This window comes from Lissotriton vulgaris, chromosome 8 (genome assembly GCF_964263255.1).
Source record: "Lissotriton vulgaris chromosome 8, aLisVul1.2, whole genome shotgun sequence".
Taxonomy (NCBI): Eukaryota; Metazoa; Chordata; class Amphibia; order Caudata; family Salamandridae; genus Lissotriton; species Lissotriton vulgaris.
Genome location: NC_141696.1, coordinates 730,614,080 through 730,639,002, shown reverse-complemented (window position 1 = coordinate 730,639,002; position 24,923 = coordinate 730,614,080). Strand labels below are relative to the sequence as shown.

The window sequence follows — 24,923 nt, the reverse complement described above, 5'->3', positions numbered from 1 at the left end:
TCCAAATTTCAGTTTCAACTCCTACCCTACATCCGTATCCCCTCAGTGGACTTCCTGGTCGCCCGCTCAACTAATCTTGCGGTCCCTTTGACCTGCCTTTTACTATATCGCCCCCCCAGACTATGCCCCATTTCATCACAGCTATACAGGACTTGCTGGCCACTCTTGTGATCAACAACTCCTCTGTGCTCATTCTGGGAGATTTTAATTTTTGGCCCCATGACCCCCGGGAAAATCTTACGTCCATAGAATTCACTGAATCTCTTGGCTGCCTTAACTTTACCTCTTTGATCCACCTCCCCACCCACTCCGGTGGCCATATCCTGGATCAGATTTGGGTTGCTAATATCTCCACCTCGTCTCTGTCCATTTTCCCCTGCATTTGGTCCGACCATTCGCTCATTTCCTTCTCCCTTGATTTAGGGGCTGTTATTAATAAAGTTTCCCCACCTAAAAACAGGTGGCTCCGCAATTGAAACCGTGTGGAAATGTCCGCCTTGTGCGCCTCCCTTACGGCCTCATCCCCCCGCCTAGCGGACTCCTCCCCGGGCTCACAGGCAGCCATCCTTAACAATTGGCTTTCGGCAGCCTGTGACTCAGCCACCCCCCCCCCAAGTTAGTCAGGTCCTGCCGCTCCCTTGAGGCTAATATTTGGTTCACCGAAAACCTTAAAGCACTTAAACTCTCTCTAAGACAAGCCGAACGCCACTGGAGGCGTAAGTATTGTCCCACCCTCAAGTCCCAATATTCCGCCCTTCTTCGTGGATATAAAGCGGCTATCCTGACGGCCAAAACTGAGTACTTTTCTGCCAAAATTCTCCTAGCCAGTAACAAACCCAAGGAGATTTTTTCCATTGTTCACAATCTAGCAGCTGCAGATAGAGTACAACCCAAACCGGTCCCCTCCCAATCCCTCTGCAACTCACTTAATTCCTATTTTATTGAGAAGATAGCCTTCATCAGACATAACATACCCCAGCCCTCCCCTTCCTTTCTTCCCCCCCCTCCTGCCAGTCCATCCGTCTTTCTTGACACATTCCCCCCTAATTTCAGAAGAGACTTTCCTTAGTCTCTTAAGGAAAGTTAAATCAGGGTCCCCCTTGGACTGCTGCCCTGCCCGCATACTTAGGGAGCTCTTCTCCAACTGTCCTGGACCTCCGCTTACCCTTCTCAACACATCTATCCAATAGGGCATTGTCCCAGCCTCTTTCAAATCGGCCATTATCATTCCCATTCTGAAAAAACCCGGGACTGACCCCTCCTCCCTCCCTAACTTTCGCCCCATCTCCTTACTCCCTTTCCTAGGAAAGACTCTTGAGAACCACATCACCTCTTGCCTTTCGACCTTTGTTGAGGATAATCACCTTCTAGCCTCCCACCAGGCCGGCTTCCGTCCAGTTCACTCGACGGAATCCATGGTTCTATCAGTCCTGGACGAGCTCAGGCAACGTGCGGACTCGAACTCCTCCCAGGCCTTGGTTCTCCTCGACCTGTCCGCCGCCTTCGACACGGTCGACCATTCCATCCTTCTCGACCGTGTCAGAGGCGCCGGTATCCGGGGGTCCGCCCTGGCCTGGCTCACCTCTTTCCTAGGGGATCGGACACAGGCCGTCCATCTGGATGGCTTCTTGGCCTCTTCCTGCCCGGTCGCTTGTGGGGTTCCCCACGGTTCTGCTCTCTCCCCTCTTCTTTTTAACCTCTATATTCACCCCCTTATCTTGGCTTTACAAAACATGGAGGTGTCAGTCTAAACTATGCAGAGGACCTCCAGCTCATTTTCAATCTTTCCCCCTCTCACGACTCTAGGTCTAATCTCTGTTCTGTCCTTACCTTCATATTCGAGTGGATGAACTCTAACCAGCTAAAATTAAATCCGGACAAAACAGAGCTGATACTCGCCGGCAGCCTCCCTAGTCCTTGGTCTCCTGCATTCTGGCCCCCTGCCCTTGGTCCCCCCCTTTCCCTTCCGCTAAAGCAAAAACCCTGGGTATCTTAGTCAGCCAAGATCTGACTATGCGCCCTCAGATCAGCGCCGTTGTTTCTTCTTGTTTTCTGTCCTTACGCATCATCCGAAAAATTTCCTGTTTCTTATCTGTTGAGGCCCTGAAGCTCATTGCCATGGCCATGATTGTCTCCCACCTGGACTATGGCTATGGACTTTTTGTAGGGATACCGGCGTATGAGCTCCGGCGCCTTCAGCTCATTCAGAATCAGGCGGCCCGCCTGATATACCAGCTCCCTAAGTATCATCGTGTCACCCCCCTTCTCAAATCCTTTCACTGGCTCCCCATCTCTCAACGCTCCCTTTTCAAGTTGGGATGTCTCACCTTAATGGCTCTTGCAGGCACCGCTCATGGGTTTGTCAAATCTAAAATTCGGCCCTATCTCCCTAAAAGAAACCTTCGCTCCTCTACCCAAGCCCTTCTGGTAGTCCCTCGCTTCAAGAGGAAAAAACACGGTGGCCTTCGGTTCTCCACCCTTGCCCCCACTTTCTGGAATGCCCTCCATTCTCTATCCGATCCCTAACTAACTATATGGATTTACGGAAAGCTCTTAAAACTCATCTTTTCTCTTTAGCTTCCCCTCATAATACCTGTCTTAGCTTCTCTTCTATCTTCTCCTTTTCTGTCTAAAATCTGTTCATAGCGCCATGAAACCGCCTGGTGTTAGTGCGCTCTATAAATGCTTTTACACTTAAACTTAAACTAGAAGTCTGAAGATTGAGGTACTGCTCCAGGAGTATTTTTGACATTCTCTGTGAATCCTTGAATACAGAGAAATGTTGTCTGAATACTAGAGATGTCCTAGGGGAGCAAATTTGAAACTTTCTAATCGGGCTGTTTGTGAATCTGGCTGCACGCTGCACGACAGTCTCGATTGATAATTGTTGAACAATGTCCAACTGTACTACAGAAACTCTGGTGCAAAAATGTTATGCAAATGCAGATTGTAATAAACCGATATTAAACACATATATGAGAGTGATGTGCTTCAAGTCTTATGTTTTGTTAACTAGCAACCAAGCTTACCATAAATGCATTTGCCATAATCCTAGGAAAGGGAAATCATGAAGTATGCAACATACATTTAAGGCAAACCAGCCTGTCAGTAAATCCCCTGTTACCACCAGCAAGCTTTCTTCTTTTTATGCTTAAACGTCAGTTACAGAACATGAAGAGGATGTAGCCTAATGGCTAGAGTGGTCGAAGTGAAGCTGGGTTCGAGTCTTGGAAGGGAGGCTCAACATCCTGTGATTCTGGACAAATCACTTAATCTCTCTGTTCCTAACTGTTAGATCTGGGGATCTCTAGTTGGTAGATGTAGGTACCACTGTCCAAATAGGGACCCTTGCTTCTAGTCAGGGTAAGGGGGGTATACTCTTTAGATAACCCCTGATCACCCCCTTGTTAGCTTGGCACAAGCAAACATGCTTATCAAAGGCAATGTGTAAAATATTTGTACCAACGCTCACAATAACACAGTGAAAACACCACAAATGGACTCCACACCAGTTTAGAAAAATAAAGTATCTTTAAATTACACAAGACCAAAATGGCAAAAATCCAACATACACAGTTCAAGAATATGATTTGAAAAGAGTTCTAGGGTTTACGTCATAATAATCCACAGTTGCGTCACGTTTAGCCCAAAGTACCTGTAGATGCGACAAAAGTTCCGAATGGAAGGTGTAGCGTTGAAAAACAGGCGATGCGTCACTCATGAGACCCTGGGGAGGCAATGGGACAGCCCTCCTGCACGTAGCGGACGTATTGCGATGAATCCGGTCTGTATGGGGAGGGATGCGATACCTCATATGGATTCCGGTGCACAGGTTCGGTAGGAAGCGTCTCACACAGGCACGATGCAACGATCTTCGGGACGGCGACGATCTCAGGTGTGGCGGCGATGCGCAGTGCAGCGTCGATCTTCTCCTCTTGCGGCCCCTCGATGCGATGGCTCTGCGACGATGTTCGCAGTGACATGATGCGGTCCGCAGGCAAGCGGTGCGGGGATCTCACCCAACAACGACAGAATCTGCAACGATATTCACAGCATCAGGAATCTTCCTCCAACGGGCCGATAGGTTCCGCAAGTGAACAATGCGTCAGTACTTGCAGCAGCAACAGACGCTGCGATGATCTCGATCTTCTCTGCGGCGGGAATTTCCTTGCACTGTCGGGGATGCGCTCCGCAAGCGAGCGATGCGTGGAAATTGCAGATTTTCTTCTTTTCTCCTTGTCCAGCTCCCCCAACAGCAGGCACAACTTCAAGAGGCCCCACAATTGGATCAAACACTCTAGGAGGTCAGAACTCATACAGCAGATTTCAGGGGAAAGCTGGGGGTGAAGTCCTTTTGTTCCTGGGACTTCTTAACAGGGAGCCAGCTAGCTCTTCTCAGGCCATTGGAGATCTCTTCAAGCCAGGGAACAAAGCAACAGCAAAGTCCTTCCCCTCTCCTTGGCAGCAAAGCAACTGCAGGTCAGCCCACAAACCCACAACAGGACAGTCCTTCCTCTTCAGTCTTCCAGCTTTCTCCTTGGCAGAGGTTCCTTCTTGATTCCAGGATGATCTAATTTTCTGTAGTCTGGGTAGCCCTTTTTATACCAGTCTTTCCTTTGTTCTCTGGAGTCAGAGAGGCATTGGCTTAGACAGAACTAGTTCTGGTCAGTCCTGGAGCACTTCGTTTTCCTGACTTCTTCTTTCCTTTCAGAGAGAGGGGCAGGGTCATCAGCCGCCCAGCAGGAGGTGGATCCAGCATTGTGGAAGGCAGGCACAGCCCTATTCAGGCCCAGGTGCTATCCCCTCCCACCACTCAAGATGCAGATGCAGCTATTCAGTCTAGGGCTGACCCAGCCAACTTCCTGGGGGCTCCTCAGCCCCTGTCACTCACAAACCAGACTGTCAATTCACAAACAGGCCAAGGAACACAGAAAGGTTAGACAAGAGAACAGACCCTTGTGCATAAAAGGCTGGTCCCCTGATCATTGAGACAAAACCCGCACCTTATCGCTGTTTTGGGATTTGGTCCACCAACATAAACACAACCTCCATGATGACTGATAAGTCATCATGGACGTTGTGTTTATGTTGGTGGACCAAATCCCAAAACAGCGATAAGGTGCGGGTTTTGTCCCAATGATCAGGGGACCAACCTTTTATGCACAAGGGTTTGGCCAAATGATATGACTGATCATTAAGTCTTTTTGATGGAAACCCTATATTATTGTTTTGGACTGGTTAGCCATTTATGAATACCCTATGATGTATCGGTCTCTTCTATGCATGTAGAGTTCACTCTTCTTCCCTTTTCTTTTCTCAAACACACTGTCTATGTGATATATACACTCTGAGATCTTGTGGACTCGGTTTTGACAGTGCAGCTCTAATATTCAGCTGGTAGACCCCCTGTGTTTCTTGTGTTGTACATTGAGTAGGAGCTGGGGATGTAATCAGGTGTGGGTCTTTAAACTATATATCCCTTGGACCCTTTTTCTAAACTATTGTGGTGTTGTCTAGACAAGAGAACAGCCACTTTCTAAAAGTGCTTTTCTCAACCACAAGATTTAAAAACCATCCTTCCTAAAATATGTGTTATTAAATTCTGGGTTCAGGGATAGCAGGCTTTAATTTTCTATCTTGCTCCATTATAGCCTATGGGCAAGATAGCCCTCTCAGTAGTGAAAAACAAAAACGGCTGTAATTCACTACCAGAGCATGTCACACACACTAGTACATGCTCTCCCTTTCATATACACTGCACCCTGCCCAGGGGGGTACTTAGGGCCTTCTATAGGGGTGTCCAATGTGTACAGAAAGGGAAGGGTTACGCCTGGCCAGTGTGGACACTGGCTAGTGCAGCGTGGCAGTTGGCAACTGCACACAGGCACTGTGGTGGCAGGCCTGAAACACCATTTTAGGGCTACAAATTTGGGTGGCACAATCAGTGCTGCAGGTCCACTAGTATCATTTGAATCACCAGCCCTGGCACACTCAGTACACTTTACTAGGGACTTCTTGGTAATACAAATATGCCAATCATGAATAACCATTCACAATAACAATTTACTTCTGGGAGCACTTGCACTTTGACACTGATCAGCAGAGGCAAAGTGCCCAAAGCATCTAAACCAGCAAAAACGAAATCCAGCACAGCATCAAAAATACAGGAGGTAGAGGCAAAAAGTCAGGGGAAACCACGCCATAGATGCCAGGTCTAACACTAACAAACTGAATATGTTTGTCTATAACGCAACTGGTGCTCATGTAAAGCACTCTGATACCTTCGGGTCGAGTTTGCGCTATATAACCCCACCTCCCAAAAAAAAGAATCAAAGGAAAGGCCTGCTATCACATGAAAACATTGAGCCATGATATGATCAAACCTGGATCCGGCATATCCAGAACTTATTTCCCTGGCATGCAAGATGCATGGAACCGGAGTTAAAATCACGAAATAATGTATATAATTTCAAGAGTGAAACATATATTGTAAGAAAGAAAGCAGTAGGATGATTCTCACTTCCTGCTCTATAATGGGAGATATCCATTTCTATGCAGACATTACAACACAATGCCTTTACAACACAGTCAATACAACGCAAGTTCCTTTACAACGCATGCTACTACAACGCATGCCATTACAACCCATATGCCTCACTGACCAGCACCTTCCCTGAGGTAAGCACCCAGCAGTAGTTAGAGTAGTAAATTACATTGTAATATTACATGAGTTGTAAGGGCTTGCATTGTAGTAGCATGCATTGTAATGGAAGTTGCTGTAAAAAACGCTTTGTAAAAGTAGGCGTTGTAATAGTTTGCATTGTGACATCATACATCCCTCTGCAATAAAATCAAGACCTTTCTTTAATACATGTCTACAGAAAAGTGTTTTTTATTCCACACGTTTGGCTTCAGATATGCTTTTTAAAGGGTGCATCAAGAATTGATATGCTTTTTAAAGGGTGCATTAACTGTTGAGAAAAAAAAACTATTCTCTTCATCCAGTCCTGCATTTCTATCATCAACAATAGGCGTTCTAGGATGTTACTTCGTCAGATGATGTCAGCTGGGTTTAAGACTAATTGGGGCAAAGTTCAGTGGGCAGCCCTTTTAGAACATATTGACAGTAATTGTGTTTATTATAATTTCTATTGGATTTTTAAAGCTCTGTCATCAACGTGCTGAACAGAATTTTAAATAAAAAAATTCAAAAACAATAATTTGCATTAAAAAAACAAGAATGCAATCACTAGTGATGATAGATGTGAGTAGAGGGTTTTGAAAATGAATACTGAAGGTCTGTAAATTAGAGGTAGAGCTGACAGAGGGAAGTAAGATTTTAAAATTCTAAGTGAGAAGGAGAGAGAATGCAGATGACTGTGGCAGTGCAAATGTGTGATGGAAGTTAAAACCAGGAACTCAGAAGAGAAAGCAAGATGTCAGGTTCAAGCAAAAAAAAAAAAATCAAAAGAAGAAAGGAGGAGGAACACAACGTTTACAGCATTTAAAGAAAATGGCGAAGAGGCAAAATAGAATGTGAATCTGGAAATTAAGCCAGTGAGTAGAAGCAAGTGAGGAAGAGTGGGGTGAGACAGAAAAGAAGTCTGCTGAAAGTATTGAATATAGACTTAAGTGGGGAAAGAGTAGAAAAAGAGTCTGCGTAATAGATAAACAGTAGTTCAGCCAGAAAAGAATCAGGATAAAAATAAGGATTTAGCAGCATGGAAATTGAGAGGTCTGGATTTTCACAGAATTACAGAGTTGGATGCAAGTGGCCTAGTAGGGGTGCCATGAGCCCTAAAATAGGTCAGTAAAATGGTCTCTCATATAATCCATCTATGTAGTAAAAGATATTAATAATTGGAGTGCAGTTCGCCCCTTCACTATTCTGGGGCCCAGTGCCATTGCACGAACTGCACTATTGATAGTTATGCCACTGTTGGAAACAGCTATAAGGGGAAATAGTACAATGTTTGCAGAAATGAACAAAGATCTGTCAAATAAAAGGTGTAACTGTGTGCATCATATAAGCAAACAGGAAGCAGTGTTTAAAGGAATTGATGCAGGAGAAGACTATAAAGTAGGGATGGGGCAGCAAGCAACCTTAAGTAAGTTTTGGATGGGTTGAGCTGCAATCAATGAGGCCACCCTTAGTTGCACAAGGAGAGAAATTAAGATATATTTGACTCCATGAAAAAAGAGAATAGTCCAAAAAGGCCATAGAAAAAAAAAGAAAAAGGAAAGAGGCCCATGGAAGCCCACACTGTACAGGAACAAACGTGCTACGCCCAAGAGGCTGTTGGGACAGAGAAGTCCCTTGCATGGTGACAGATTTGTACACGTGCCATGGGTGCCCCAGCTGCAATGATGTCTGGATCCCTCGTGGTGATTTTGTTGTCATGAGCAAACACCGATCATGCGTGTGTGCAATGACATAGGCCTTTCTCATCGATTGCAGTCACATTGGACCGGGAGGGATGCCCAAAGTGCTGCCCCCATAGTAATGAAAGGCTGTTGCCTTTGCCAAGAGTTAAGTAGCATGAGCGCAGTGATGGAAAATACTGTACAGTGTCCAGTAGATTTTTTACCTGTGTCCCTAGAGTGAGGCCTACACTCTCACTCGTGTGTAGTTCCACGTTTGTGTGCATTACTCACCCTTGGCCTACATCAAGTTACTATGTAGAGCTGTGCAGCATATGTGTGTTGTATGCATGTGCTCGGTGTATGTGTGCCTGTGAATAGTACAATACATGGACTCTGGGATCCATTTTGGGAGGCCCTGGAATGACTTAAAGAGCATGAGGAGGTAGAGTAATCCCCCCATACAGATTTGTGGATTGCTGCATTCCTGTGAGCTTGGTGGGACACACATACTGAGGAAAGCGGCAGCCCCATACACCAGGTAGGTCTGTCGTTAAGATTACTGCCATATCGATTGGGCCATAGCCGATTTACAGAGGATAGTCATGACCCCATTTACCAGGTGGGGCCAGGTGAGGATTACTGCTGTGTCAATCGGGCTGTTGTCCATTTGCGGAGCAAGATCGGTGACCCCTTATGCCAGGTGAAGCCACTTGAAAGGACAAGGATTTCACCTGACTCAAGCTGCCATTGTGAGGAGAGGCTACCGTAAGGTCCAGAGCCTTGACTGAGGATCTGAACCAGACTAACCTGCCCCCACATCCATGGAAAGGATCAGAGAAACTTACTCTCTCGCCGGAGGAAGTGCCATGGATGCCCAGCAGCTGCCCCTGCAGAACTGTGCTACTAACCAACCGCAGCCCCTGCCGCTCCTCCCAGTGACTTTTATTGTGCCATTCTTGTCAGAGCGGGTAAGGCTGATAACAAGCTGGAAGGCCCTGAGGGAATTTATTCTGCTACATTGCACTTCAGTCAGAGTGAGACGTTTGAGACTCAAACTAACCAGAATGTCACCTGTAGTTAATGGGAACTAACCACTATTGCTGGTGAGGGAAGTGGGACTCTGGGACCTGCTTATTGAACACCTCAGGGGGCAGTGTCTATTGTTTGTGTATGCTGTGCTTCTTATATTTATATTTATATAGCAGCGATAGAATTGTAGCATGTTTAAAAAAGGTAGTTAGGATCCCAGAGGTAAGAGAGATAACAAAAAAGGAAGCCAAGATGGAAGAAGCTATGAGGAGGTGACTATGATAAGAGGAGCTAGTAGATCAGACAAAGCAGCAGAGGGGCTAGCTTTTTGGAGCTGGAAATGGGAAAGCCTCATTTGTAATAAAAGGTGTCATCAAGTCTAGCTCTATAACAGAAGGTTCTGGAAGCCACAGTAGCTCAAGCTGTATGGGCCTTAAAAATATTGCATACTCTGCAGCCCTTTGTCATGCATACCTTGCTTATCAATATAATGTGAATGTGAGATTGTTTGAAGAAGGCAAGAAGTTGCTGTTGAAAGGGAAGCTCTCAAATGTAAAAATCTAGATGTGTATTCTTTATGTATCATACATCTTATGGTTTTGATTCTCTGGAAAATGAATGCTGGAAATATAAATCCATGTGTGTGTGTTGATGGGGAATATCGAACATCTTAATGTTACCGGCCATGTTGATAAAGCTTTGAGACAGATATTTTTGTTATCTGGACAATTAATGAGATGAGTAATGTCACATCCCATGGTGTGGAGTATTTGGGAATAGTGGATTTTGGGAGTTGAATTCCTTAAAAAAATCTGCATACCAGAGTTGTTCACCAACTAGTTTGCCATTTACCCTGCCATACTGTCCACACATGCCAGAAGTGTAGATGTGTAATTTTACTGGAAGGCTTGACCTGAAATGCAAGGAAACGTAGCAATTTAAGAACTGTTATGAGTTCTGCTAACCTGATTTTTTCCCCTTTAATTATTAGTGATGCCACGCTAAATAATATGCTTTGCTAGAATCCTGGGTGCATCTAATGGGTGTTTCTCCTTAAAGACCAGAGATTCTCTAACTTGACCTGACATTTTCCCTGTTGTTAGTTGAAGCAAGTGGTAAATAACTTGGCCCTGTCGTTGACTAAAAGGGTTCTTTAGTAATAGGATGTAAAACAGAAGGCTGACCATGAGGTTTGCTGAGATTTTGAGACGGGTTAACAACCAAACTTATAATCACTAGAAGAGTCTGATTAGAACTACCATAGTCTTCTATGTGTACATTTGGTTTAAGCACCTCAATATCATTAAAAAACCATCAGGAAAGGAATACAGGACTCACTGAGACTAGTCTTGGAGAAAAACATCATAAATCAAATTATGTGGTTCTAACCTCCAACTGAATAAAAAATGACGTTGGGAGTTGTAAGTGTGAAATGAATAAATTTGTAGTTGGGTTCCCTCAGAATATTTAGAACTTGAAAACCATATTTAGCTAAGCACCAGTCACTGTAATTCCAAAAGTGTTTAGATGTACAATCTGCCACTACATTGTGAATTGGTGGTAGATATTCTACTTCTACTGAGAGCTGGTGAAGGTTACAGATTTCCTTTGCCAGTTCTACTACAGGTTTATGATGAAGAGCCATTATGATAACTCCATTTGGAGAAGTACTGAGAAAAGGTCTTTTTCTTTTATAGAGAAGGAGATAGCAAAAGAGTGGGCAAACAGCTGTAACCATTTTATTTGCACTCTGTCTTTACCATGGGCCTCCAGGCATACTTGCACCTCACCAACTGTCTATATGTTCTGCCAACTCTAATACAAGATTGGGGAAAGAACTGAAGCTGTCCCTATCTTTCATTTCTTCTACATGATACAGCCACCAATTCATTTCTGCTATCTCCTTCTGGTCTGGAGTAAGCATGGGCGGAATATCCGTTTCGCTCGCGGATTTTGCGGATTTTCGGGAAATTCGCAATCCGCGAGATTCGCGAATCTCCCGCAAAATCCGCAAATCCGCGAGCAGCGGATTTTGCTCGCACTGCTCGCACTGTTCGCGTGAGTTCGCGGCTTCCCAGTACAACTTCGCGCCCCGCGAATAAGTGCTAAATTGCAGAAATACGATCTTAGCAAAACTGAAACTACTTACCAGGTTCAAAAGTTTAGGCTCATCATTAGTAGCCATTTCCTGTAGTGCTTCCTGAGGGGCCCCTCCAGAGTTCAGTTGCCAGTTGCAACTATTATGTGACCCTGCTCTGAACCTCAGAATAGTTACACATATGCCACAAAGGTCCTGAATCACAGCTAAGGGAGACAAGCAGGAGCCAGGCTGGAAGTTAAAATCCATTAATCAGCCCCTAATTCATTATTGTCAGTTGGGGCAGGGCAGGTGTTGTAACTAATTTTGCAACAATGAAAGCACTTAGAAAGTGCAAAAGATCACTAATCAGGGCGCACTAAGGAAGCAGGTGCCAGCTAAAAAAATATTCTCTGACACATTAATCAGCCCCAAATTAATTCAGGTCACTTGAGGCAGGGAAGGTGTGCTTTGCTTTGCCGAAAATAATGTACACTGGACAACCAGAGGGTGTGGTGATGAAACAGAGGGTGGCATGGGTGGGCCAGAGGGTGGCATGAGTAGTCAGAGAGTGGCAGTGGTGACAGAGAGTGGCAGTGATGAAGAAGAGTGTCCCAAACAGGCTGGACACGTAGAAACAACAAGTTCGCAAAACTTGCGACCCGACAGGTAAGTTCGCAAATTGCGAAATTGTAAAAACCCTCGCGAACTGGCAGAAACACGGGCGAACACAAAAAAAAAAAAAATCCGCAAATTCGCGGGAATTCGCGGATTTTGCGGATTGCGAATTCGCAAATCCGCAAAATTCGCGAACGCGAGATTCGCAAAATTCGCCCATGCTTAGTCTGGAGGAATAGCATCGGTATCATCAAGGCCTCTTCTTAAATGAAAGAGTTTTAGATGTTGGAGAGTCCACTAATAAAAGGGGTTTTGGAATATGGCTTGAGTTGAAAATGCTCAACATCCATCTAGCTATGCTAGAGTTTAAAGAGAAAAGTGTGTAGAATGCAATCCGTAATGTTTATTTTTATATTGGAAAATGTGGTTTGGTTTAGATTTTAAGGTAGTCCCTTTGTGCTCTTGATCCCTTAGGGACACCTGTTCTTTGGGCATGAGCAGAATGCTTTTCAGATAGATCACAAGGTGAACCCTATGATTCTAAAAGAAAATGCAACTATTTTCCTTCACATCATATAACACGAAGGCGCTTATGAGATGTTAAACAAGACACAAATTGGTAAATTTGTGACTCCTCTGATCTGGAGACGTTGTGTGTGTTCTAGACATAGTGTGACTGACAGTTACATATGATTTAAATCTGTTCTTGTCATCTGGTCTCCCAGAAGCGAGAAGAGAGGACACAGCGGTGGTGGCTCGGGACTCAGTGCCGTTGGACTCCTACTTTTTGACAAAAATCTATTTAGGGACTGTAGGTAGAATGTTGAGCCAAGACCAGGATTCCAGCCTGGTTCCTCAGCTCCTTTTGATCTCAGTTCCCTCTTTGAGAGCCAATTTTAAGTGCATAGTGGTGCAGCACCTGCCAGATTGACGCTTCCCATTCAGTGTGTGGTCCTGTCTTCGTTTTTAGTGTGAAAACTGATACCTGCTATAGAACAAAAGAGGGTCCCTGAATCATAAAATATAAGGAGAGGAAGGCAGGGTACAATATAACAAAAAAAAGAGAACTTCTCCTTAAAATATAATTCTAGAGCGGGTGCTACCTCAACCTTCATCAATACATTGTTCCACAAGACATTAATTCATATTACATTTTTTGTTTATAAAAAATATGTTTTTGTATGTTCATTTGTTCAAGTGAATAACATTAACACAATTTCATATATGAGCCCAAACCTGGGTTCTCAAACTATGCACTCAACCAACATCAAACATACCACTATTATACGGTCAAACTTAGCTAAACAAAATAATACCTATCAAAATACATTGCATCAATACATAGGTAAAAACATAAGGAGAAAAAGCGCCCAAAAAAATGAAACCTGCAACATCAGCTGTATGCAGATAATACTCAAATCTTGCTAAAACTATATTAGAATTTAGAGGGGTATTTTGAATGTAAATAGATGCTTTTGGCATGTTGAAGTCCAGGTGTCAACAAATGGTCCCTGCCTAAAGGACAGAAAGAGTAGCTCATGACCTGGAACTGCCTTTGTCTATTGACAAATTCTTCAAGCCCGTAGCTAGATGCTGTGGCTGGGGTGGAAAATGTGTAGGTGATGTTCAATAAAACTTTATCATGTAAACCCCAGTTGAATGTGGGGGTAATGGCTGCTTCAGATGTCTTTAAAAGCATACTTGTGGTATTCATTTACTCAAGTTGAAATCGGCTTTCTCTCTTGGGGGAGGTTTGAATATTTATAATGACATCTGCAAATAGGCTCTGTCTTGCCTGTTCTCAGGAGGAAACAATACAAATTACAGCTCCCTTAAAATAGGCAAACTAGATGAAGTCTCTTAAGCTAGTTTGGTATTTGTTTAACACTGAGGGGCATATTTGCAAGCCCCTATCACCACCACCACGTCGCTTTTTAAAATGTTGTGGTGGCAACAGGAGCTTCACCTTGTTTAAAAGGCAGCGTTAAGCCACTTAACGTGGCTTAACACTGCCTTGTAAATAGGGCACCCTTTCATGCTACGCTTACCGTGAATGCGGTTGGCAGAGGGTGTTGCGATGGGCGTACCACCGCAACACCCATTGATTTTGGCCCTGCCCCCTATTTACAAGGGCTGTGTAAATAGGATGCAGCGCCAAAATTAAGACCAGGGAAAACCTAGGGGGATAATTACAACTGAAGTGGCGGAGAGAGGCGTTAGCCATCATGGCTTAGCGCCTCATTCCGCCGCATCAGAAAGGCAAGTCTGCACCATATTTACGAGAATATGGCGCAGCCTTGCGTTTCCCCCTACGCTGGCACCACCACACTTAGCAGTGTAGCACCAACGCAGGCACCTTGTACTATAGCGCAAGGGTGTCTGCGTCCAGGGGAGTTTGTTTGTGTACAGAAAGGTCCCCTTTCCTATACATAAACAATCTGTAAATGCCATTTTGTCACTTCTATGTGCGCTGCTTAATGCAGCACACATGGAATTCACAAAATGTCATTTTTTTTAAAGATTGTTTATGTGTAGGAATGGGGACCTTCCTGTACATAAACAATCCAAGGCAATGTTGCTTTTTCCATGTATGCTGCACAAGGCAGCACACATGGAATAAGCAAAAACGAGGAGAAACAAAGCATTTCTGCTTGTTTTTCCCACTTAAGACCAGGTTTTCCCTGGTTTAAATTTTGGCGCTGCCTCCTATTTACGCTGCCCTTGTAAATAGGGGTCAGCGTCAAAATCAATGGGTGTTGCGGTGGAACACCCACTGCAACACACACTGCCCACCCCTTTCACGCTAAGCATAGCGTAAAAGGGTGCCTTATTTACAAGGCATCGTTCAGCCACATTAAGTGGCTTAACACTGCCTTGTAAATAAGGCAAAGTCCCTATCGCCACCACAAAGTCTCAAAAAGTGAAGTTGTGGTGGCGATATGGGTTTGTAAATATGCGCCCTTGTCTTAAGTTGGCAAAGCGAGGAGAAATGCTTTATTTCTCCTCATTTTTGCCTTTTCCATGTGTGCTGCCTTGTGCAGCACACATGGAAAAAGCAAAAAGCCTTGGACTGTTTATGTACAGGAAGGTCCCTCTTCCTGCACATAAATAATCTTTTTAAAAAATGACATTTTGTGACTTCCATTTGTGTTGCATTAATTGATGCAAGGGTGCCTGCTTTGACACTATACTGCTAAGTGTAGCGCCAGCGCAGTGGGAAATGCAAATATGGTGCAACCTTGCGTTTCTGAAGTAGCGGAGTGAGGCGTTAAGCCATGACAGCTAACGCCTCACTCCGCCACTTCAGTGGTAAATGTCCCCCTATCTGTTTTAACACCATCGGTGCGGCGCATTTTCCTGCTGTGCGCTAAAGATTTGCAAATCCTGCGGTTCATGACAAGCTGAGCTCGTCATGAGCGTACGAGAGGTGTACTTCATGACGAGCTGAGCTCGTCATCAGCGTCGAAGGGGTTAAATCTTATCTGTAACGGCTCCAGTGCAGTCTAGTTTATTAGTGGACCTAAAAGACATTGTAGAATACGAGATTATTTTCTTTTTCTTTTGGATTGTCTAGAACCTTCCCAGTCATGAAAGGATAATCAAAAAAACATTATTTTTTTAACGAATCAGTAAGCCATCTTAACACATGGCCATGTGTGGTAGCAGAGCGTCCCTGCTCCTCAAGTAATGAAAGGCATTTAATTGTGTTTTTTCCACAGGGCAGACTTGTTCTGAGAAATGAGACAGATGGCACCGAGCACATCTTTAGCCTGAAAGGTGTTGGTCAGAATCCTGTGGCTTTGGATCAAATTGTGATATGCTGCCAAGTCAAAGAAGTTACCCAGGAGGTCCTTATGGTTCCCAATTACACCAACAGCATGTTAACTTACAAGGTAACATTCAAGAGATTAAAGCATTTATTTGTTGAAAAACACCTACAAAGAACAGGTTTCATACCGCAGTATTTGTAGAAGACTACTGATTGCTGAAAATATGTTCTAAAAGACGATTATCTCAAATATGTATGGTTGTGTATCTTATCTATGGTTAAATATTTAAATGTGTTTGGTGTACAGTGGCCCTAAATAATAATGATTTTTTTTTTTAAAGCATTGGTAAATCTAAGAAGGCGTCATGGAATTAGCATAAAAAAACAGACAGGACAACTTTCGGTGGAGCGGAGTACACTTGCAAGAGCCAGTATTTCAGCTTTTTTTCACCAAATAAGATGGTTATTCAGTTGCAAGAGTGAGGAGGGTAGAGGGTTCCAGTAGTTAGGTACCCGGCCTCCAAGGGGCGAGCCAGGGCCGTACTGGGACCCAAAGCAGCCCTGGCAGTTTTGTCAGACCGGCACCCACCACAGGGAGGAGGGTGGTTTGGGAGGGGGAGCAAGCGTGAAGCACTGTTGCTTAACAAAACAGGCCCCCAACTTCTGCCTTTGTTACTGGGACTGATATTGCAACATTGCTGCACAACTTGCCCACACCACTCAGAAAACGTGCCACACCACTCCAAAACCGTCCGCTACCCTTCCAGTCTCCCGGGCAACTTCCCAATGCCCACTACATTGAGTCCAGCCCTGGGGATCAGGATTGACACAAAGGTGTGTGCACCATTAATGGCAAACTACACGAAGGGATTGAGACTGTAGATCTCTAGAATTGCTTTGCTATTGGTTAAGATATAGAACTATATGTATTATGGCTTAAGAATTAAGTTTTAATTTCTCACATTCTAATTCATTACCTTTTTTCATTGCTTGTTCACTGGTGCTGATAGAAACTGAGGGGCAGATTTACGAGTTCTGGCGCATCTCTGCAAACAGCAGGAATGCGCCAGAAAAAATGCGACACGCAATTCCCTCCCTGCGCCACCACAAATGCGGCACATTTACAATGCGGCGCACTGTGGCGCAAGTATAGGGCGATGCGTGTCGCATCCTGTGGCACAAGGGCGAAACTTGCTGGAGTCATGTCGCAAGCTCGACGCAGCTCCAGCAATGCTATGGTGCGCCCGATTCCTAACATGCTGCGTCACTCCTTACGCCTGCTTCAAGCAGGCACAGGGTTTTGACGTAGCATGGACGTTAAAGTGACTCCATGAAATCTATTAGATTTGACTGCATCACTTTTACGAGGCATTCCTGCGACGGAACTCCCACCCTGCGTTGAAACGCCCACATGACACCTAACGCAGGTTTCATGTGGTGCAGGGCTTTACAACGGGACGCATCTCCCTAGATGTGCCACGTTGTAAATAAGACGCAACGTGTCACATGGTTTACGGCGCAGCTGCGTCACAGAAGTGATGCAACGGTGGTGTAAATGTGGCGCATGGGGCTTGCAAATCTGCCACTAAATTTGTTTGTAGCAGGGTTAGTTTGAAGCCGGCATTTGTGCAATCTTTGCGTGATCCACATCTGCGCCTGGCTGGTTGATGGTCAGGTCCAAGTTTTCAAACGAGGGCTCTATATCATTTCAGTGTTCTACTTCAGAGAAGCAGTATTCAGCAAATAAAATGAAAGACGCTGATGGCTGAACAGGTAAAAGAATTAAAAAGTTCCTGTTTAATGGTTGCTGATTTGGTTGCAATATGCCAAAAAAACGTGTTTTATAGGAATAGAAAAATAAATATTTATTTTGTTTGCTGCATTATACTGGGCACAATGGTTTTGGACCTGGGCTTTAATTTAAGAAACCAGACCGTTCTGGGAGTATTTACTACCATTTGCTTCTCTTTTAACCAAAGCCTTTGAAAACAATAAGTTGTAAAGTGAAAGCCAGGACCTGCTACACAAAGCCAAGTTCACAAATTAATTTTCTAGTGCAAGTTCAATAGTTGCAAAGTGCTTGATGTACGAATGCACATTTGCTTTGACAGATGATTTTGCTTTCATAATCCAATTTACTCACATATAACATTAATCCAGAGTGGTGTAATATAATTAGTGCTCCCTGTTTTATGGTATTTATTTTTTAACCTTACCATCTGTATTTATCCATATTTATTTTCGGGCCATCCTATTGGTATTTATTCATATGTATTTTGCGAATAAATGGAGTTAATAAATGGTATATTTCCACATTTCTTTACTGATAAACATGCACTCATACTTTGCAGCCATATATAGGGAAACGCTACACCCACGGGTAAATATCAGCATTGTAATACAAATATACGTTAACATATGCCTGTATTTAGGGAAATCCCAACCTGTTTTTTAACTTTCCATGCTGTCTATCTGCTCAGCTGTTGTCCTGGAAATCACGAAAAATAGCATGGAGAGTCACCCACAAAAAGCACAATTTTCCATATTTTTCCGCTTTTAAAAATAAATACAGGTAGGAAACGCATTGTTTTCTGTCTGTATTCATCTGTAAAAATCAGTAAAAATGGAAACCTGGAAGCCTTCAATATAATGTAGCAGTAACTCTGCTTTCACTTTAGAGTCTAGGGATGCCCTGGAAGGTTTGGTCATATCCACAAAGTGACATACTTGTTGATACTCACAAAGCTTTCCAAAACACATTCTCTCCTTGCAAACAATCAGAGATGCCATCCTGTCAAAGCAGGGAACAGTTTATTTCCAAGGAGGCAACTGCCATAAAACACCCTCAAAATTGGTGGGGTTACGAGAGAAGGGGTTTCTCCACAGGGGAAAAGAGCACATTTGAACTAATGTAAAATATTGTTCTTTTGTGCAGTGGTACACAGTACAAAATTACCCTGGTACAAATAGCTTTGCTTGAAAGTAAATGTAAATCCAAAGTTGCCCTCGAGTACTCCTGGAAAGCTGTAACTCAAAGCTTTCCGGAGTACTCCTGAAATCAATCATTATTCTGCCTCATACTTGATTTCCCCATTGAAGGGTTTAAAGACTAAGTTTCCCATCACAGCTGGTCCAAGAAACAGTCTGCCATATCCCCAATCCTGAAGTTACTGTTGACCGGGAACCCGTATCTCATGGGTTGGAAAAAATCTGGTCCATTATGATTTAAGCTCTGAGGATCTACTAAGAAAGAATGAAATACTGAGGGAATCAATCGTCCTGGGTCCTATTCTCTCTGTAATTATGCATTTTGTCCCCAGCTTTCACCCAGAGGTGTTGACTGCCTTGGGCAGCCGAAATCTCTGGGTGAAAGGAAACCGATCTCCTGTGTTGTCACAGATCTCCTGTGTAGTCACAGATCTCATAATCCCTGAGGGGTGATATCTGCTGTTACTGGTCCCATCAGAATCAAGCGGCCACTCATAATGAAGGCAGAGATGAGCATATACAGAACTTCTACTCTGTGCTTCCTTGCAGTTCCTACTAAGTTTGGTAGGTTAACAGTTTTTTCTACAACCATTTTGGGTACAAATCTTATTGAACGCATTTTAACTGTATTCTATGTGGCTTTTAATTGTATGTGTTTTATTTCTTTTCCAATCTGGCTTTTGACTGGTTGGATCTGATGCTTACCTCTGTTCCTCTACTTTCTGTGACAAAAAGAAGCAATGTTTGGCCGCCTTTCTGTTTTTTGGTCTGACAGTGTCAGCTTTAGCTGTTTGTCAGAGCTCACACCACATTAACAAGCATTTGCAATGCAATCAGTCTTGCCTTTGGGACCTTATATGTATTTAACTATGCAGCACATTAGCTTGGGTGCTGATACATCTACTGTTCTTTAACATGGAGGGAAAGTAAGCACCAAACTGCGTGATACACCAGGTATGGGAACACATGAACAGAAATATTGCCTTTAACTGGGAAATGGTATAGTCCAAAGCTCTGTTTTTAATATAAAATCAGGGCCGTCGGTAGTCATATCACTGAAAACACGAGATTTGACAAAAATATTATTGTCTACTTGTGCTTGTGGAAGACAATTTTCATGGACTGAATCTAGAGAATGCTAAATCAATTCTGGTATTTTACTTACTTCTACTGGTCGTTTTCTATCAAGACAGTTAAATAGAGGCAGTGGAACAGAAAAAAAATTCCATGAGCAGAAACAGACAAGTCCTAGGGCTGATCTCCACAGCCCACAAAGTACATACACATATAAGTATATACTAAAGTATATACAAGAGGTCTCGAATGCTCAACCTAAAAATAGGAGTGGATAGATGTTCAAGTCTGTATATAGGACAGTGATTCTTAGAAATGGGGTTCTCTATTTGGTAATGGTTTGCACTTTTGTCCAAGTAGGGACCCTTCTTCGTATTCGGTGTACAGGAGTTACACTCCTAAAATAACCCCTGCTAACGCCCGAGGCAGCTTGGCATGAGCAGTCAGGCTTATCTCAGAGGCATTGAGTAAAGCAGTGAAAACACTACAAAATGACACCACACCAGTTTAGAAAAATATCAAATATTTTTATATATCCAAAACAAGACCAAAACAATAAGAATCCAACATACAGTACTTCAAAATATATACTTTGCACAATATCCTTAAAATTGCAGAAATATCTCAAAAACACTGTTCTTCCGAGTTTGTAGCTCTCGCCGGGGCTACCGCAAGGCTGAAAACAACAGAGTCTAATAGTTCCAGCCAAACACGTCTGTACGGACCAGCTAAAGCGTGGACAGACTGGTTAACAATGCCTTTCTTGTTGCGACTGGTACGTTGGTGGCAGCCGGTCGGGGCAACCGTTGCGGTTGCATTTCAAAATGTAAGCGGTTCAGGGTGTGGTGCTCTCACGATGCGTTGCAGGCAGTGGCTTGGAGACGATCGTTCAGACGGCATCATTGAGACCAAGGCTTATGGTGTGAGGCGGTGTTCGATGTGGTGCTGGCAGGTTGCGGTGCAGGCAACAGAGCTGGTTAGCAGGAGCTGGCATCGGTCGGCCCAGACTTCTGTGTGGGACGAGGCGGTCCGTATGAAACTTACGAGTGGTGCCCCCAGCCACAATGTGGTCACAGGTGTTGAAGTCAGCAGGCAGTGATGGCTTTGGTGAGACCAGGGTGGCGAAGTGAAGCAAGGCTGTGCGGAGTGCAGTGCCCACGGGTCACGGTGCAAGCAGCAGCTCGGTGGCAGCAGCAGCGGTCGTCGTCATCGTCGGTGAGACCAGGGTTGTGGTGTGAGATGCAGCGGTACCTTCTGCAGTGTCTTCAGGACGCGGAACCAGCGACGGAGTTGATTGCTTTTCCCTTCTCAGTGGCAACTGAAACAGCGGTTCCAGAAGCGATACCCAGAGGTCGGTGACGTCTTTGCAGTCCCTGAAACTTAAGAACAGGAGACAAGCTCAACTTCAAGCCCTTGGAGATACCCAACACATGTAAAGAAAGTTCAGTCCGGTCCTTTCACTGCCCAAGGCAGAAGCAGCAACTGCAAGCCAACCCAACAAAGCAACAACACAGAAAAGGGGCAGGACTTCTCCTGGCAGCTCTTCCAGCTCTTTTTCTTGGCAGGTTCCTTGATTACAGCAAGTTCTCTAAAGCCTTTTATCTCCCCGAGATTTCCTACTGGAGGCAAGCTCTACTTCAAGCCCTTGGAGAAATCTCTGACAACAGGATGATGAAAGTGCAATCCAGTCCTTTCCCTGCCGAAGACAGAAGTAGCTAGCACCAGGCCAACACAGCAAAGCACACAGCAAAGTGGCAATTCCTCCTGACAGCTTTTCCAGCCCTTCTTCCTGGCAGGTTCCTTAGTTCAGAAGTAATCTAAAGTTCTGCGGTCTGGGCCCCAATGTTAATACTCAGTTTCTCTTTGTTCTTTTGGGCAGAGAGTGTCTGTGCTTAGCCTAACCAGTTTTCTCTTCTCAGGTCCTGCTTCCCGGCAGGAGGTGGAGACCGCATTGTCCAAGGCAGACAGAGCCTATTCAGTTGCCAGGGAAATCTCCTCCTCCCACTTCTCTAAATGCAGACCAGGCCTATTCCGCCCAGTCCTGACTCATTCAGGAAAGGCAGGACACACATCAACCCCCCCACCCAGTGGCTGTCTGAGAGAATGCGCATCCCAACATCCCAAGCCCCTGTCACTCCAAAGCCAATCCGTCTATCCACAAACCCAGCAGAGGCAGACAGGATGGCTAAGCAAGAAAATACCTACTTTCTAAAAGTGGTATTTTCAAACACAGAACCTAAAAATCATCTCTACTAAAAGATGCATTTTTACATTCTGAGTCCAGGCATACTAAACTCCATTTCCCCATCTTGTCCCAATGGGAAGTTATGCGTATAAGATGTTATAAGTAAAACTCCTATTCTATCCTATGGGACCGACTGGACAACAACGCACACAACAGCAAGGAACTCTTCAACATCGTTAAAGAGCTCTCCAACCCCAACGCCGGAAACAACAACATCACCCCTTCGCAAGACCTCTGCAACTCCCTCGCCTCCTACTTCCACAACAAGATCGCGGACATACACAACAGTTTCAGCACTCAACCGACGCACGCCACGACCGAACCACCGCCCCCCACCACCACCCTCCGCGCCTGGACCCCGATCAGCACCGAAGACACCGTCCGCACGATGAACTCCATCCACTCCGGATCTCCTACCGACCCCTGCCCTCACCACGTCTTCAACAAGGCCGACGCTGTCATCGCACCCCACCTGCGGGACATCATCAAAACCTCCTTCGACACCGCTACCTTCCCGGAGAGCTGAAAGCACGCCGAACTCAGCGCTCTACTAAAGAAGCCATCAGCCGACCCCACCGACCTCAAGAACTACCGCCCCATCTCGCTGCTCCCGTTTCCTGCAAAAGTCATCGAGAAGACCATCAACAGGCAGCTGGCCGCCTTTCTCGAGACGAACGGATCCCTCGACCTCTCGCAGTCTGGCTTCCGGGCCAACCACAGCACCGAGACCGCCCTGATCGCAGCCACCGATGACATCCGAGCACTGCTTGACAACGGAGAAACAGCAACCCTCATCCTCCTAGACCTCTCCGCCGCCTTCGACACTGTCTGCCACCGTACACTAGTGCAGCGACTCAGCAACGTCGGAATCCAGGAGAAGGCCCTGGAGTGGATCATCTCCTTCCTCGCCGGAAGGACACAGAGAGTCTGCCTCCCCCCGTTCAGATCTGAAGCCACCGAAGTCATCTGCGGCGTTCCTCAAGTCTCCTCGCTCAGTCCAACCCTCTTCAACGTCTACATGAGGCCCCTCGCAGACATCGCACGCCAGCACAACCTCAACATCATCTCCTACGCCGACGACACCCAGCTGATTCTCTCCCTCACCAACGACCCCGCCACCGCCAGAGCCAACCTTCACGAAGGGATGAAAGAGGTAGCCGAATGGATGAAGAACAGCCGCCTGAAACTGAACTCGGACAAGACGGAAGTCCTCATCCTGGGATCCTCACCCTCCTCCTGGGACGACTCCTGGTGGCCCCCCGCCCTAGGCAGCGCACCCAAACCAACAGACCACGCACGCAACCTGGGCTTCATCCTGGACTCCTCCCTCTCCATGACCAGACAAGTCAACGCCGTCTCCTCGTCGTGCTTCAACATCCTGCGCATGTTATGTAAGATCTTCCGGTGGATCCCCACCGAGACCAGGAAGACGGTCACCCAGGCCCTCGTCACCAGCCGTCTGGACTACGGCAACTCCCTCTATGCCGGAACCACCGCCAAACTCCAGAAGAGACTCCAGCGGATCCAGAACGCCTCAGCACGACTCATCCTGGACATCCCCCGTCGCAGCCACATCTCCGGACACCTGAGAGACCTGCACTGGCTTCCGGTCAACAAGAGAATCACCTTCCGACTCCTCACCCACGCACACAAAGCCCTACACAACCAAGGCCCAGGATACTTCAACAGCCCCCTCAACTTCTACGCTCCCAAACGCCAGCTTCGATCGACCGGCCACACCCTCGCCGCCGTCCCCCGCATCTGAAGAGCCACCACAGGGGGACAGTCCTTCTCCTACCTCACCGCCAAGACATGGAACTCCCTCCCGACCCACCTCCGCCTGACCCAGGACCACCTCGCCTTCAGGAAGCAACTCAAGACCTGGCTGTTCGAGCAGTAGCGGACCCCCTCCCCCAGCGCCTTGAGACCCTCTGGGTGAGTAGTGCACTATATAAATGCTTTGATTGATTGATTGATTGATTGGACCGATATCCTTTCCATAGTGAAAAACAAAATGCACTGTAGTTCCCTACCAGGACATGCCAAACACACACCAGTACATGTCCTACCTTTAACATGCACAGCACCCTGCCAACAAGGGTACCTTGGTCATACCAGAGAGGTGACATACATGTAAGAAAAGGGACAATTAGGGCCTGGCAAGTGGGTGCTCTTGCCAGGTCGACATGGCATTTCCAAACAGCATGCAGACTCTGCAGTGGCAGATCTGAGATACCTTTACAGGGCTACTTATGGGGGTGGCACAATCCGTGCTGCAGGCCCACTAGTAGCATTTGATTTACAGGCCCTGGCACTCTCAATGCACTGTACTAGGGACTTACCAGTAAATCAAATATGCCAATCATGGAAACAACAATCCACAACAATTTCCCAGGAGAACATATTCACTTTAGCTCTGAATAGCAGTGTTAAAGTGCCCAGAGTTCTAAAACCAACAAAAACAGGGCCAAAAACAAGAGGCCAAAAAGTCTGGGGTTAAACAAGCGGGAAAGGCCAAGTCTAACACAAGCCCCTCCCAGCCTCAAGCCAGGGTAGACTAATCAATGCCTGGATGGACTTCCCTGATTGGGGCGATAGAACATAGACCTGGCCCATAACAGCGGGGCACGTTCTGGTTTTACGCCTCGCTGAGCCCAGTTGGATCCCTCTGTCCAACTATCAGGACCACTAAGATGACCCATATGTCAGATTTTGTTTTGGCGTCCTTTTGATCACCCTTCTATACCCATTGCTTTGTT

At 45.5% G+C, this 24,923-nt stretch overlaps 1 protein-coding gene across 1 annotated transcript in view; it reads left to right on the top strand.

Moving 5' to 3' along the window:
- The window catches only part of CFAP47 (cilia and flagella associated protein 47), a 2,734,468-nt gene that overhangs the window by 1,150,755 nt on the left and 1,558,790 nt on the right, over nucleotides 1-24,923 (top strand). Inside the window, exon 48 of the mRNA XM_086934611.1 lies at nucleotides 15,808-15,981. Within this exon, the coding sequence (XP_086790737.1) occupies nucleotides 15,808-15,981 (174 nt within the window). The remainder of the gene's footprint in view (nucleotides 1-15,807; nucleotides 15,982-24,923) is intronic.